This window comes from Nerophis ophidion, linkage group LG19 (genome assembly GCF_033978795.1).
Source record: "Nerophis ophidion isolate RoL-2023_Sa linkage group LG19, RoL_Noph_v1.0, whole genome shotgun sequence".
Taxonomy (NCBI): Eukaryota; Metazoa; Chordata; class Actinopteri; order Syngnathiformes; family Syngnathidae; genus Nerophis; species Nerophis ophidion.
Window position 1 is genome coordinate 28,164,518 of NC_084629.1, and position 12,886 is coordinate 28,177,403.

At 38.7% G+C, this 12,886-nt stretch overlaps 1 protein-coding gene across 5 annotated transcripts in view; it reads left to right on the forward strand.

Annotated features, from left to right (window-relative positions):
* The window catches only part of nalcn (sodium leak channel, non-selective), a 214,852-nt gene that overhangs the window by 35,711 nt on the left and 166,255 nt on the right, over nucleotides 1–12,886 (forward strand). For all 5 annotated transcript variants that reach the window (XM_061879749.1, XM_061879750.1, XM_061879751.1 and 2 more), the window contains exons 8-10: nucleotides 7,403–7,554; nucleotides 7,640–7,782; nucleotides 8,019–8,123. In XM_061879749.1, the coding sequence (XP_061735733.1) occupies nucleotides 7,403–7,554; nucleotides 7,640–7,782; nucleotides 8,019–8,123 (400 nt within the window). The remainder of the gene's footprint in view (nucleotides 1–7,402; nucleotides 7,555–7,639; nucleotides 7,783–8,018; nucleotides 8,124–12,886) is intronic.

Below are 12,886 nucleotides of genomic sequence, written 5' to 3' on the forward strand. Positions count from 1 at the left end.
CACAGATCTAAAAGTAGCATGTCTGATATGTCAAGAGAAGAACAGATGTGTCCGTTCTTGACTTAAAGTCACATGCTATGCAGCATTGCACACACACACACACAGAGGATATGATGGAAATTGGAATAAAAAGACAAGGGAAAATGAGATGAAATGGTTTGAGGTGTGTTAACAAAAGGAGGGTCTCATCTTCTAGGTATCAGCGTTTCTGCACTCCCTATTTAACCCCTTAGTACGTTTGCAGTAAGAATCCTCAAATAGTAGCTTCCGCTCAACTGGATACCTTACCTTGATTTTTTTGCTGGGTGCATCAGCAACTTAAACACAGACACTATATTACTTTTTCTATTACAGTTACATTTACACCTAGTGTAACAGTTTGGTTCAGTTCACATGACACACATGGTACGCTACACCATGAATTGCTTGTATTCCGACACTTGATTTCTTCCTGGAAGTGAAAACCAGTGGTGGTCAACCAAGCTAAGTACAGCAAGCAGCACACAAACTATCTGAGTACAAATGAGGCTTGAATCTACCTGTAAAAAGCAGTTACGAGCAATCGAGAAAATCAGACTATGCAATGGAGTATAACCCTATACTTGATCAAAAAGCAGATTTTTTTGGTCACGTTCTTAATCATATCAAACTATTGTGCTCCAGACGCCATTCTACACAACAAAACAGATGGAAACTTTGAAAATCATCGTGGCCTACAACTTCTATGTGTGTGGCTGGGTCAAGGAAATTTGTAGCAAGACTCTTCGGAATATATATGCATCGTTTTTGCTCGATTAAAGTTCTATTTCATGATTTAACTTTGCGTTTACTGATGTGTGTTGCTGTTGCACGAGCCGTTTACGGGTAGCGTGTTTTTCGCGGTCTTTATTAAAATATAATAAAAGATTGTAGCTGAGTTAGGCGCCAGCGCCCCCCGCGACCCCAAAAGGGAATAAGCGGTAGAAAATGGATGGATGGATGGATGTCAGCATTGTGTGTTTGCTGAAAGATTAATCTATGATTGTTGCATTTGGTAAAAGCTTAAAACTATCTTAGGTTTTGCTGACATTTGCTATCTTTTATTGAGACTCGCAGAGTTGGTGCTTTTCGAAACACTTGAAGCAAACATGTGTTTAAGACAGATTTGGGCAAAGTTAAGGCCCGGGGGCCACATGCGGCCCGTTGAACTTTTCGATGTGGCCCGCCGGACATTCCAAATAATTTTTTTAGATCTTTAAGATGGAAAGTGAAGCTACCTTTGTGATGTGCAGTGATGTTTTCTACTGACCTTAAGTCTTGAACTATACAAAGTATTTCAATGGTTAGAATCTGCGCTTATGGATGATATACCAGTTACTATGGTCATCTAATTAGTTACTATGGTAATGTAAGCCACAGCAGCTCAGATGTGGCATCAAGCAGTGTGGGTTGGGAGCGTTTCCACAGACGCGGAGGGAGATTTTCACAACAAATTTCTAAAGCTTAGTGATGTATCATATATGTCAGATTGCAGGTGTGTTTATTTTGTACCCTTTGTGTTCAAATTTCACTGTTTGTTGCATTTTTGTTGCGTTTCACTTGATTCTAAAATGTGTCGATTGAAAAGGGGTGTGACGTTCATATTTATTCAATATTCAGCGTTTTATCCTTCATGGAAACATTTACAATTCCATTATGTTTTTTAAGGCGGTCTGTCATTACCTTTTTATCATTCAATCAGACATTATTGTGAGGTTTTGTATTAGTGTTCATAAAAAATAAATATACCGGCCCCCAGACACATTTTTTTCTCAAAATGTGGCCCGGATCGAAATAATTGCCCAGGCCTGGTTTAGGAAATACAGATAATATCAGGTTAATGCTTTAATGGGACTTAACAAACGTTAAAAGTATATCAAATGAACCTTTAAAGGAGTGATCACTGCAAACTCATGCGTTCTTTGAATCTGCTCCCTGGGATTGGAGTGTGTGCCGCATGCTTTTCTTGTCGTTTCGTAAAACCTTTTTAATTACCTCTCGAAGAACTCTAGTAAAATGTTAATCGAAAACATCACATAGGGCATTTTTTTGTTGGAGAAAGGCTAAATGCCGCCAAGTATCCATTAAAAATAGCTAGCTTGACCACCACGCATGACGTCAGTAACATCCTAGCAATTGATTGGGGAGTTTCTACTGAGGATTTGTTGCTGATGGCAGGTCAGCATTGCAGAAGCCTCCACTAGCACCATAAGCATTGCCATCACTGTACCCTACCTGGGTCAGTCCCTAATTTTTCTGTTCCACACGGGACTTGAACCTGGGTCGCCGGCATGAGAGACGAACGTTTACTAAAATTGACACATCCGCGTCACGGCCCCAATTTTAACGCGTTTTATTTTCCTCTTTGTTGTGTGATGAGTTTTTATAAACCACAACCGCACCAGGGTTGCTGCTCAGCTATGCTTTTCTTGCATGATGCATCTGACAATTTATCCATCCATACATCGTCTTAACGCTTATCTGACAATATTAACAGGAAATACACATTATTGTCAATATTTTCGCCAAATGTCGAGGCCCTCTAACATTGAGATCATGGACAAAAAGGCGTTACATACGATACCAAAAGGAATATAAGATAACATACCTGACAATATAAACAGGAAATACAAATGTTACGCAATGGTTTTGCCTAATGTTGAACTCCAACATAAAATACAAACCCCGTTTCCATATGAGTTGGGAAATTGTGTTAGATATAAACGGAATACAATGATTTGCAAATCCTTTTTACCCCTATTCAATTGAATACACTACAAAGACAAGATATTTGATGTTCAAACTCATGAACTTTTTTTTTTTTTCAAATAATAATTAACTTAGAATTTCTTGGCTGCAACACGTGCCAAAGTAGTTCGGAAAGGGCATGTTCACCACTGTGTTACATCACCTTTTCTTTTACCGACACTCAATAAACGTTTGAGAACTGAAGAAACTCATTTTTGAAGCTTTGAAAGTGGAATTCTTTCCCATTCTTGTTTTATGTAGAGCTTCAGTTGTTAAACAGTCCGGGGTCTCTGCTGTCGTATTTTCCGCTTCATAATGCGCCACACATTTTCAATGGGAGACAGGTCTGAACTGCAGGCGGGCCAGGAAAGTAGCCACACTCTTTTTTTACTAAGCCACGCTGTTGTAACATGTGCTGAATGTGGCTCGGCATTGTCTTGCTAAAATAAGCAGGGGCGTCCATGAAAAAGACGGCACTTAGATGGCAGCATATGTTGTTCCAAGCCTGTATGTACCTTTCAGCATTAATGGTGCCTTCACAGATGTGTAAGTTACCCATGCCTTTGGCACTAATGCACCCCCATACCATCACAGATGCTGGCTTTTGAACTTTAGGTCTTTAACAGTCTGTATGGTTTGCATCCCCTTTAGTCCGAATGACACGATGTCGAATATTTCCAAAAACAATTTGAAATGTGGACTTGCCAGACCACAGAACACTTTTTACCTTTGCATCAGTCCATCTTAGATGATCTTGGGCCCAGAGAAGCCGGCGGCGTTTCTGGATGTTGTTGATAAATGGCTTTCGCTTTGCATAGTAGAGCTTTAACTTGCACTTACAGAGATTGATGTCGGTTTTTGATACAGTGCCGTCTGAGGGATCGAAGGTCATGGTCATTCAATGTTGGTTTCCGGCTATGCCGCTCACGTGGAGTGATTTCTCCAGATTCTCTGAACCTTTTGATGATATTATGGACCGTAGATGTTGAAATCCCTAAATTTCAGGCTATTAGCACCTAGCAGCTACACAACAGCTAAGCACACAATATCACTCAAGCTAGACATATGTCATAAGTGTTCTCAAAGGAACAATTTTTAGTCTAAAACACATTTGTTATTACTTACAGATACAAAATAATCCAAGGTAAAACATGTTAGAAAGTATCTAGTAACAAATGTGTCCACATCATTCTATTTACTATGTCATGAGCTTATTGTAATGAATTATTGTGACCACCAATTGTCACCAAAAACAAACTTGAACTTAGAAAGCATAAGTCCGTTCCAGATGGTTGATAATAATGTACCGTATTTTTCGGATTATAAATCGCAGTTTTTTTCATAGTTTGGGGGTGCGACATATACTCCGGAGTGACTTATGTGTGAAATTATTAACACATTACCGTAAAATATCAAATAATATTATTTATCTAATTCGCGGAAGGGACGAAGAAAATATCAGCAATCGTCACACACACGTCAGCAATCATCACACACAAGTCAACCAATAAGAATTTGGCCGGGGAGGGTCATGGCAGAAGTGCATTGTGGGTAAAGGAATGCTAACTGCTATATGAAATATGCTACTGCCGTAGCTATTAAAATGGATCTTTTCAACGTTGGCGGTAACTTATAAAAATTGAGAAGGGCTGAACAAAAATTGGACCGAAAAGGAAATCATGTACTGCAGACTACAAGCTGGACGGAGTGAAATATGCAGCAGAAAACGACAAGAGGAAGCGTCGCATACCTTTGGAGTTGGCAGAGTTGTTTAGAAGCGACATCGAGGAAGAAAGTTTCATCGGATTTATCGATTAGGAGTGACAGATTGTTTAGTAAACGTATACCATGTTTAATATGTTATAGTTTTTTGAATATATATGTTATGTTCACATACCTGGCACGTTATGTTACGTTCACATACCAGGCACGTTCTCAGTTGGTTATATCATGCGTCATATAACGTACACTTATTCAGCCTGTTGTTCACTATTCTTTATTTACAGTATTTTAAATTGCCTTGCAAATGTCTATTCTTGGTATTGGATTTTATCAAATACATTTCCCCCAAAAATGCGACTTATACTCCAGTGCGACGTATATATGTTTTTTTCCTTCTTTATTATGCATTTTCGGCCGTTGCGTCGTATACTCCGCAGCGATTTATAATCCGAAAAATACGGTAAGTTATTGTTTTCATACCCACCATTGTGCTTTTTAAAAAAAAATTATTTAACTTATGAAGCCTTTACTAACATTACACACCACAAAATGATAAAAGTATGTATGATTTGTACTGGAATCGAAGTGGAACAATATGGGTACTGGCCAAAACTAAAGACTACAACATCAGTCTTGTATAGGAAGTGAAAAAGTTGTATTGCGACACCTCTAACACAAATAGCATAATATCATAGCAGCACAACAGAAGAAGAAAAATAGCCTTTAGTCTCAGTGCACAGCAACAACGAGATGGGTGGGGAGCGCCCACCCATAGTGCTAAGAGACAAACAGTTCAAAATGTAAGCAATCAGCAGCAAATAGGTGGCAGTAAGGCAGTCAAGTTTGTTAAAAATGTTAAAAAACCCAAAAGTATACACAATAAAAAATATGCCCAAAAAATTACACAATAAAATCAATCAATCAAAGTTTATTTATAAAGCCCTTAATCGCAAGTGTCTCAAAGGGCTGCACAAGCCACAAAGAAAATGTGTGATTCGAAACACAAACATCTTTAAATCCTCTTTTTTTAACAGCACTTGAGTTTTCTCTTAATTTGTAGAGGGCCCTACAATCACACTAAGCTAGAGGTCTTATAAAACCCTTTTTTACAGACAAACTAAGCTGTCAGAAGAAAAACAAAAATGTGAAACTTCTCTCTAGCTCTCAGTGAAGGCGGATGCTTCCCTTTCGCTCTCCCTTATCTTTCCTTCTTTGGCTTCTTTGTCTCATCATGTCTTGTCTTAAGTTTTAAGAGCCTCTTTTTGCACTGCTCTTCAAAATCTAAACAATGGAATTGAACAATTGGCCTTTCAACAAAATTGGCAGGATCTTCTCAACGAGAAACTCTGGTTCGTAGGAACCTGTCTGTCCCGACGAAACGTTTGTTGCTGAATACACAATGGACTCTTGGGAGAAGTGGAGGGTTGTGTGCCTGGGAATTATTTCCGTCGAGGTAATTGACACCTGTTCAGAATTATGATAACAAGTCATCTGCTGTTTGGATTGTGCATTGCTCTGGTGTATCAACAGATTCGGACGGTGATGGCTGCCATTTAAAGTACCCAAAAGCTGCACTAGATGATGATTGATGGGCTAGACAGCGCTGTAGATCCTCAGACTCATTTTTAGCTAAATCGAAAACAAGATAATATCTCGGAGAAGCTTTCCACTCTGCAAGGAAAAATTAATAAGAGGACTGGAACGTACAATTGAGTAGACAATCTATTAAAATGCATCTGCTCGCCCTAACCAAAACAATCCTTATTTATATTTTGGCTCTTTCTCACTGGCCTTGGCAAGGTTGCTGTTGATATCTCCCCCAGTGAGGACGTTGCAGTGAGATGCTCCCGACATCTCTTCCCCCTTCCACCTTCCATCAAGGACACCTAGAATTGTGTGGCAATGTTGAACTAGATCTCGGACGCAACCACATGTGTTTTCACGATGTCACTCCGCGGAATGAGGCACAATGTAAAAAAAAAAAAAATCACTTTTATAAAGCGCTCATTTGAATCAATATAAAAGTACAGGAGAGCATTTCCTATTGTAAGGCGGAAGTAACACATGTTGATTGATCACTAGCAAACGTCAGGATGTCTAGCTCCACCCCCAGTGCCACTATTGAAGGAAACCCCACTAATTGTATAAACGTCTCTTATTTGAAGCATAAACAAACACAAATGTTGTTACTGTCAGCTAAGGTATACAGCAGTGACAAAGATGCTGTACGTCCAATTATGCAAATCTATAACAACACAGTTCTGGTTTCATCAAATCACATGAAACATTCCTCATCATGGGTCTGTGCTTGTTTTTCATCTGACTCACAAGACTATTATTACCATAATTATTTTTGATGTCTTCAATGGGAATTCATCCGTCTCCTGTTTTGCCATCAAGAAAGCTCAGTTTCTTTGATAGGACACCAATTATTATTACAACATGTTTAATTAGCCTCATCTAGTTTAACTGTGACGTCTTTCTGATGGGGTGCAAATTGTGATTCGCTTTTTGATCTCTGATTTCTTCAATGGATAGTTTGATTGAATGTCTGGGCAGCCAATTTTGAAGGTATTAAATTTTATCAGTGCCTATCTTGGAAACACCTCTGTGGGTATCCAAACATTTCCCCAATTTATTTACCGTATGTCCTCATTTGGGTCACGGGTAAAATGGGGTCTATCCCAGCCAAGTATGCGCAATGGCCGGATACGACCAGGACTGTGTCTTGCTTACAGTGAAGCATGGTGAGGGTAATGTCATGGCCGGGGGCTGCACAAGTGCTGCTCCCACTGGGGTTGTTGTGGTTGATGGAAGGATAAATTAATTCTAACCAGTACTTGCATATCAGAATGCATGAGTATGTTATGTGGGTGTATGTACAACAGCTGCAGTTGTTTGTTCATTTGTTCAGCAATGTGACATGGAACAGCCTGGCCATCCCTGACACCCACTGCTCCCCCGATGGCGAGGGCTACCAGTGTCCCTTGGGCTTCAAGTGTGTGGACCTGGAAGAACTGGGCCTCAGCAGACAGGAGCTCGGTTACAGCGGCTTCAATGAGCTGGGTAGACGTCATATCCAGTCATGGCATGTGAATTATACGTTAGTCCTGGACCGATGCTAACACTGTTTCTCTTGTTTATTTCGTAGGGACAAGCATCTTTACTGTATATGAAGCAGCCTCGCAGGAAGGTTGGGTGTTCCTCATGTACAGAGCCATTGACAGTTTCCCTCGCTGGCGTTCCTACTTCTATTTTATAACTCTCATTTTCTTCTTGGCGTGGCTCGTGAAGGTTAGAGCTTTATGTTCCCTTATATTTTTTATGATCTCCATTCCTCAGCTTCCCTCGGCATGGCTGATGATGATCAAAGATCACTAAAATGCCACTTTTGGTTTTAACATCAGTGGCTTATTTGGCATCTGTGCCAAAGAGTAAGGGTTGTCATCGATTGAGATGCAGCTTGGAAATGAAGTTTTATTTGCTTTTGTTTCAGTAAATGCTGGTTCACACTCATATCGCTCTTTCAGAATGTGTTCATTGCCGTCATCATCGAGACCTTTGCTGAAATCAGAGTGCAGTTCCAGCAGATGTGGGGGTCCAGGAGCAGCACAACGTCCACAGCTACAACGCAGGTAAAGATAAAGAGTGACAAGGGTCATATTGAAAATTTAAACGTACTGTCGCCATCTAATATAAGATGTATAAAACCACCAATGGCTACAGGTAAAAATACTGCAGAGGTGTCCTGCATTTACAGTAAACCAATAAGGTAGGTGTTTGTCAATTTTTGCTGTTGTTAGGATGGTGGTGCAATATAGTGTATTTGTCAACCAGACAAATGTTTAGACTTTCATTGGTGATACAGCACTTTTTCTTTTTTCTTTTTAATACTGGTGGAAGGACCGTGAGGGCGCACAGGCCACACACTCTATTTAATAGATGTAATACTCTTTATGAGTCTGTGCTTGTGATGCCCTCAGCTCTTTTGGGGGACCACAGATGCTGTATGAAGTTGTTTCATCCCTTTCAACTCTTTTCAATTTCATAGCAATGTCTTAACACACTTGTTCACTTTCTGTAATCAAATTGATGCACAATCAAATTCAATGAACAAAGAAATAATCAAAGTTGTCATTAGTAAATAAGTTGTGATTAGCATAAAGAGATGAATAAGATGATCTAATTTTTCAACAAGGTTTATCAGGATTCCTCTTCCTTGTACTTAAAGGCACTTTGAGTTCGAACAGATTCTTAAACTGGATCATAGTAGTAGAAAGATGCTTGACTTCTTTGCATAATCAATTTCATGATTTAATCCTACATACCGATATGTACTAAAAAGTTTGAAGTGTTGTACGTGCATACAAAAGTTTTAAGTTAAATGTTTCTATAAGATTATATTTCTTCTATTTTGTTGAGAAGAATTGTACATTCTTGGGTCGCAAGTTATAGTTTGATTTGTGCATTATTGTTTGTAATGATCTCAATGATTCAATTCAAATCCGATTCTTTTTGTGACAATTAAATTCAGATATGATTTTTGATTCAACATGAATCTAAAATGTAAAAATGTAAATGTTTAAAAATGTAAAACAATATATATTCTTCTTAAAACAAGTACATTTTACTGATTACTCCTTTAAATGTCACTTATTAATTTACTGACTACTATATTTTAAAAAGTAACTAAGTTACAGGTTGCTTTACTGGTAAGTTACATTTTGTTTCCAGCACAGAGTAAAACAAACCTTAATACTCTTATTTTTAACTGATAGAAAGTAAAACAATATTAGGTGTGTATTCAAATTTTGCATCAGGGGTGCCATGAGATTTTTGAGCTAGGGGAACCGAACTACCAGCGAATTACTTCAACTCAATGTATGGCTTCTGTGCTAAATATATCTAAATCACTGCTCTGTTATAGTAAACAATCAGGGTCTGATCAGGGGCATATTTAGGGGCCCAAAGCAGTCATTGGGGCTTGCCTGCCACATAATAAAACCAACATCTAATTCAATATGTTGTTACAAAATACCATGCAAGCTACAATTACTTATCCCCTATGCCAACTTTTACTGTAATGGATAGGAGCATTAATCAAAAGCTGGTAGTGTAGTTTACCATTTTAAGCGCTCACATATTTGTGGTGAAACACATCACTCACAATGTCATTTCTGCATCCTACACTGGAGATCACATACTTTCAGTGTCACTGATAAAAAGGTTGACACCTTGTATAGTATATCTAAAATCTTTTTCTTCAGCCGATCATTGCTTTTCATGTGAGTTGTCCTCGTGCTAAAAACGTGACTTGTGGCGTGCATGCAGTCAGTCCCTTAGGATACAAGAAGAGAGCACAGACATATTTTTGCCAAGGAAAATATTAAAACATAGTAACACACATTAACTTTGGATAAGTCATTTTATTATGATTACTGGTGTGGAATTTAAAGTTAAAGTACCAATGATTACTTGTTCTTGAAAAATGTGGTCATATTTGGTTAACGCTTCACTTAGTGGTTACTTAGTAACGGATTACTGGCATCACTGGCACGAAATCATTGAATATTTTTATTATTTTATCCAATAAAAAGTTTAAATGCTCTCGATATTCAACGTCGTCAATAATTCCAATAATTCCTATTTGTGTTTGACTTTCTCTTCTACTGCTGCCGAATAGCTTTTTTGTTTGTGTTTTACCGGGATTAAACGATAGTCTATTTTTGTCTAACAATCTCTATATTTCATTATTTTTTCTGTTATAATTTGTATTAGCCTGTGTGTGTGTGTGTGTGTGTGTGTGTGTGTGTGTGTGTGTGTGTGTGTGTGTGTGTGTGTGTTTTCTAGTATTTCTACCCTTCTTGAGACATCAACAAGGAAAAGTAGCTTCCATATGAGGACCGGTGAACAAGTTAGGACATAAATCATTGTCCCACTACGGAATACCATTACATCTAATAGAGAATATCTCATTTGCAACCCTGGTTTTGAAATGTATCAAAATTAGGGTGGTCCCAAAAAGGAGGGATTTTTCAGGTTGACTGTGTGTCGGTTTTAAAAGTCCTCCCCCTCTGGCCAACATATGTAATAACAAGTGTGTGTAAAAAAAAATAAATGCGCCCCCTTTGGCCAAAATTAATTAAAACAATAAAATAAATATGTAAATAGAGACATACTGAAATAACAAATTAAATAATGAATTTTAAAAAACAATTACAAACAAAAAAATCAAAAATAAATAAATTAACTAATGTGTCGACATTTTTCTTTTAAAATTGGCAACAATTTTTCATATTATATCGGCTCCTGTAATATTGCAACATTTTCTCGAAAAATCCTTACTTTATGTAAAATGATTACTTGTTATTGCAAAATGGTGACATTTGTCATATAAAATTCTGACTTTTATCAAAGTATTTCCAATTTTGTTTTTGTTCTTGTTCATTAGGGACATTTTTGTAATAAAACGATGACTTTTGTCATAATTTTGCCAAGTAAAATTCAGGTCATGTTATTGCCAAAATTTTTATATTTTGTCATAAAATTGTGACATTGTCGAGTAAAATTACGACTCTTCATAAAATTGCCAACATTTTAAGTTTGTCTTGTAAAATTGCGACGGTTATTGAGCAAAATTCTAACTTTTATCATCATATTGCACAAATTTGCAGTTTTTCTTGTAAAACTTTGACCTGCGTTGAGGAAAATTACGACTTTTTCTTGTGAAATTGTCTTTTTTCTTGTGAAATTCCAACTAATTTTTCACAATAAGCTGTTTTATATTTGCATAGTACGTATATATTATTAATCAGTGACGTGCGGTGAGGTTTATAGCTGGTGAGGCACTGACGTAATCAGAATCAGATTTACAAATATACAGTATGTGCTTTGCGTAGATTATTTGCCATTTGATCGGCAGCAGCATGTGAGTGTGTGAATGTGAGTGTGAATGTTGTCTATCTGTGTTGGCCCTGCGATGAGGTGGCGATTTGTCCAGGGTGTACCCCGCCTTCCGCCCGATCGTAGCTGAGATAGGCGCCAGCGCCCCCCGGGACCCCAAAAGGAATAAGCGGTAGGAAATGGATGGATGGATGGATGGATGGATGATTGGCAGCAATTTACCGGTTATGTTTCATTTCTGCATTCTTTACACATACAGACTGCTGCCCACAAAATGTGCATTTCATTAAAAAACGATAGAAAAATAATCTTATCGCCGTCTTACCTTATAAATGAAGTCCATGCGCCGGTCCTTCTGGATAAAAATATCCGTCACTTTCTGGTAAAATTCCTCCTTCACTTTCTTCAGTTTTAAAAGTCTTATAAGAGTTCAGCATAGTTGCCGCGATTAGCAGAGCTCCTACTCTCATCATTTCCACGAAATGCAAGCTGCTGTTTGGCGAGGAAGCAGGTCGCATTGATGACATCTTTAAAATCTCTCAGTTCTCTTTTGCCTTAGCATTGTGGACACTGATGTTGAGTCGCTGCTGTTAATCCAAAGCCAAGTCTATCCTCGTCATCCCAAACATATTTAGCGCAACCGAGCTTGGAATATGAGCGGCCGGCCGCTCATGTTTGGTGAGGCTTCTTTGCAAATTCTTTAGGTCACAAAATCCCATTTGAGTCCACACAGTTCCACAGGTTGAAAAAAGAAGGCACGGAAAGCAGAAAAGGCGGTTTCTTGCAGAACATCCACAAAGCCAGTCTTTTCACGTATAGCACTCCGTCTGGAAAGAGTGAGTAACTTTTTGTCCTGCTGATTGAAACAAACCATTCAACTCTGGCGTTGGTCTTCCTTTAGTAATTATCTCCTGCTTCGCTTGAAAGTCCACTTTAGAAAACTGTTTGAGTGCGGAAATGTAGTCATCCATGTTGAAAGTCGGGGTGCATGAGACGGAAAAAATAAGTCGCTGAGGCCAACGTACGTCTGGGATGATGAGCGCCCCCGCCCCTATCTTGAAGCACGAGAACTGTTTGCCTCACCTCAGACTTTTTCTCTGCCGTTTTGATGGCTCAACCAACACACAAAACATGTTACTCGCTGCAATACTTGACTCACTCACGCCACCGTATGTCTCTGATCATGAGCACCCCTAATGTGAGACACGAGAACTGTTTGCCTCACCTCAGACTTTTTTCTCTGCCATTTTGAACGCTCAGCAACACACCAGACAGAGAAGTTTATGAGGGATTGCGAAAATTCAGGAATTTTAAAGAAAAAAATAATCCAAATCGGTGAAGCTAAATCCATCCATCCGTACATTTTGTAACGCTTATTCCCTTTTTGGGGGTCGCGGGGGGCGCTGGCGCCTATCTCAGTTACAATTGAGCGGAAGGCGGTGTACACCCTGGACAAGTCGCCACCTCATCGCAGGGCCAACACAGATAGACAGAC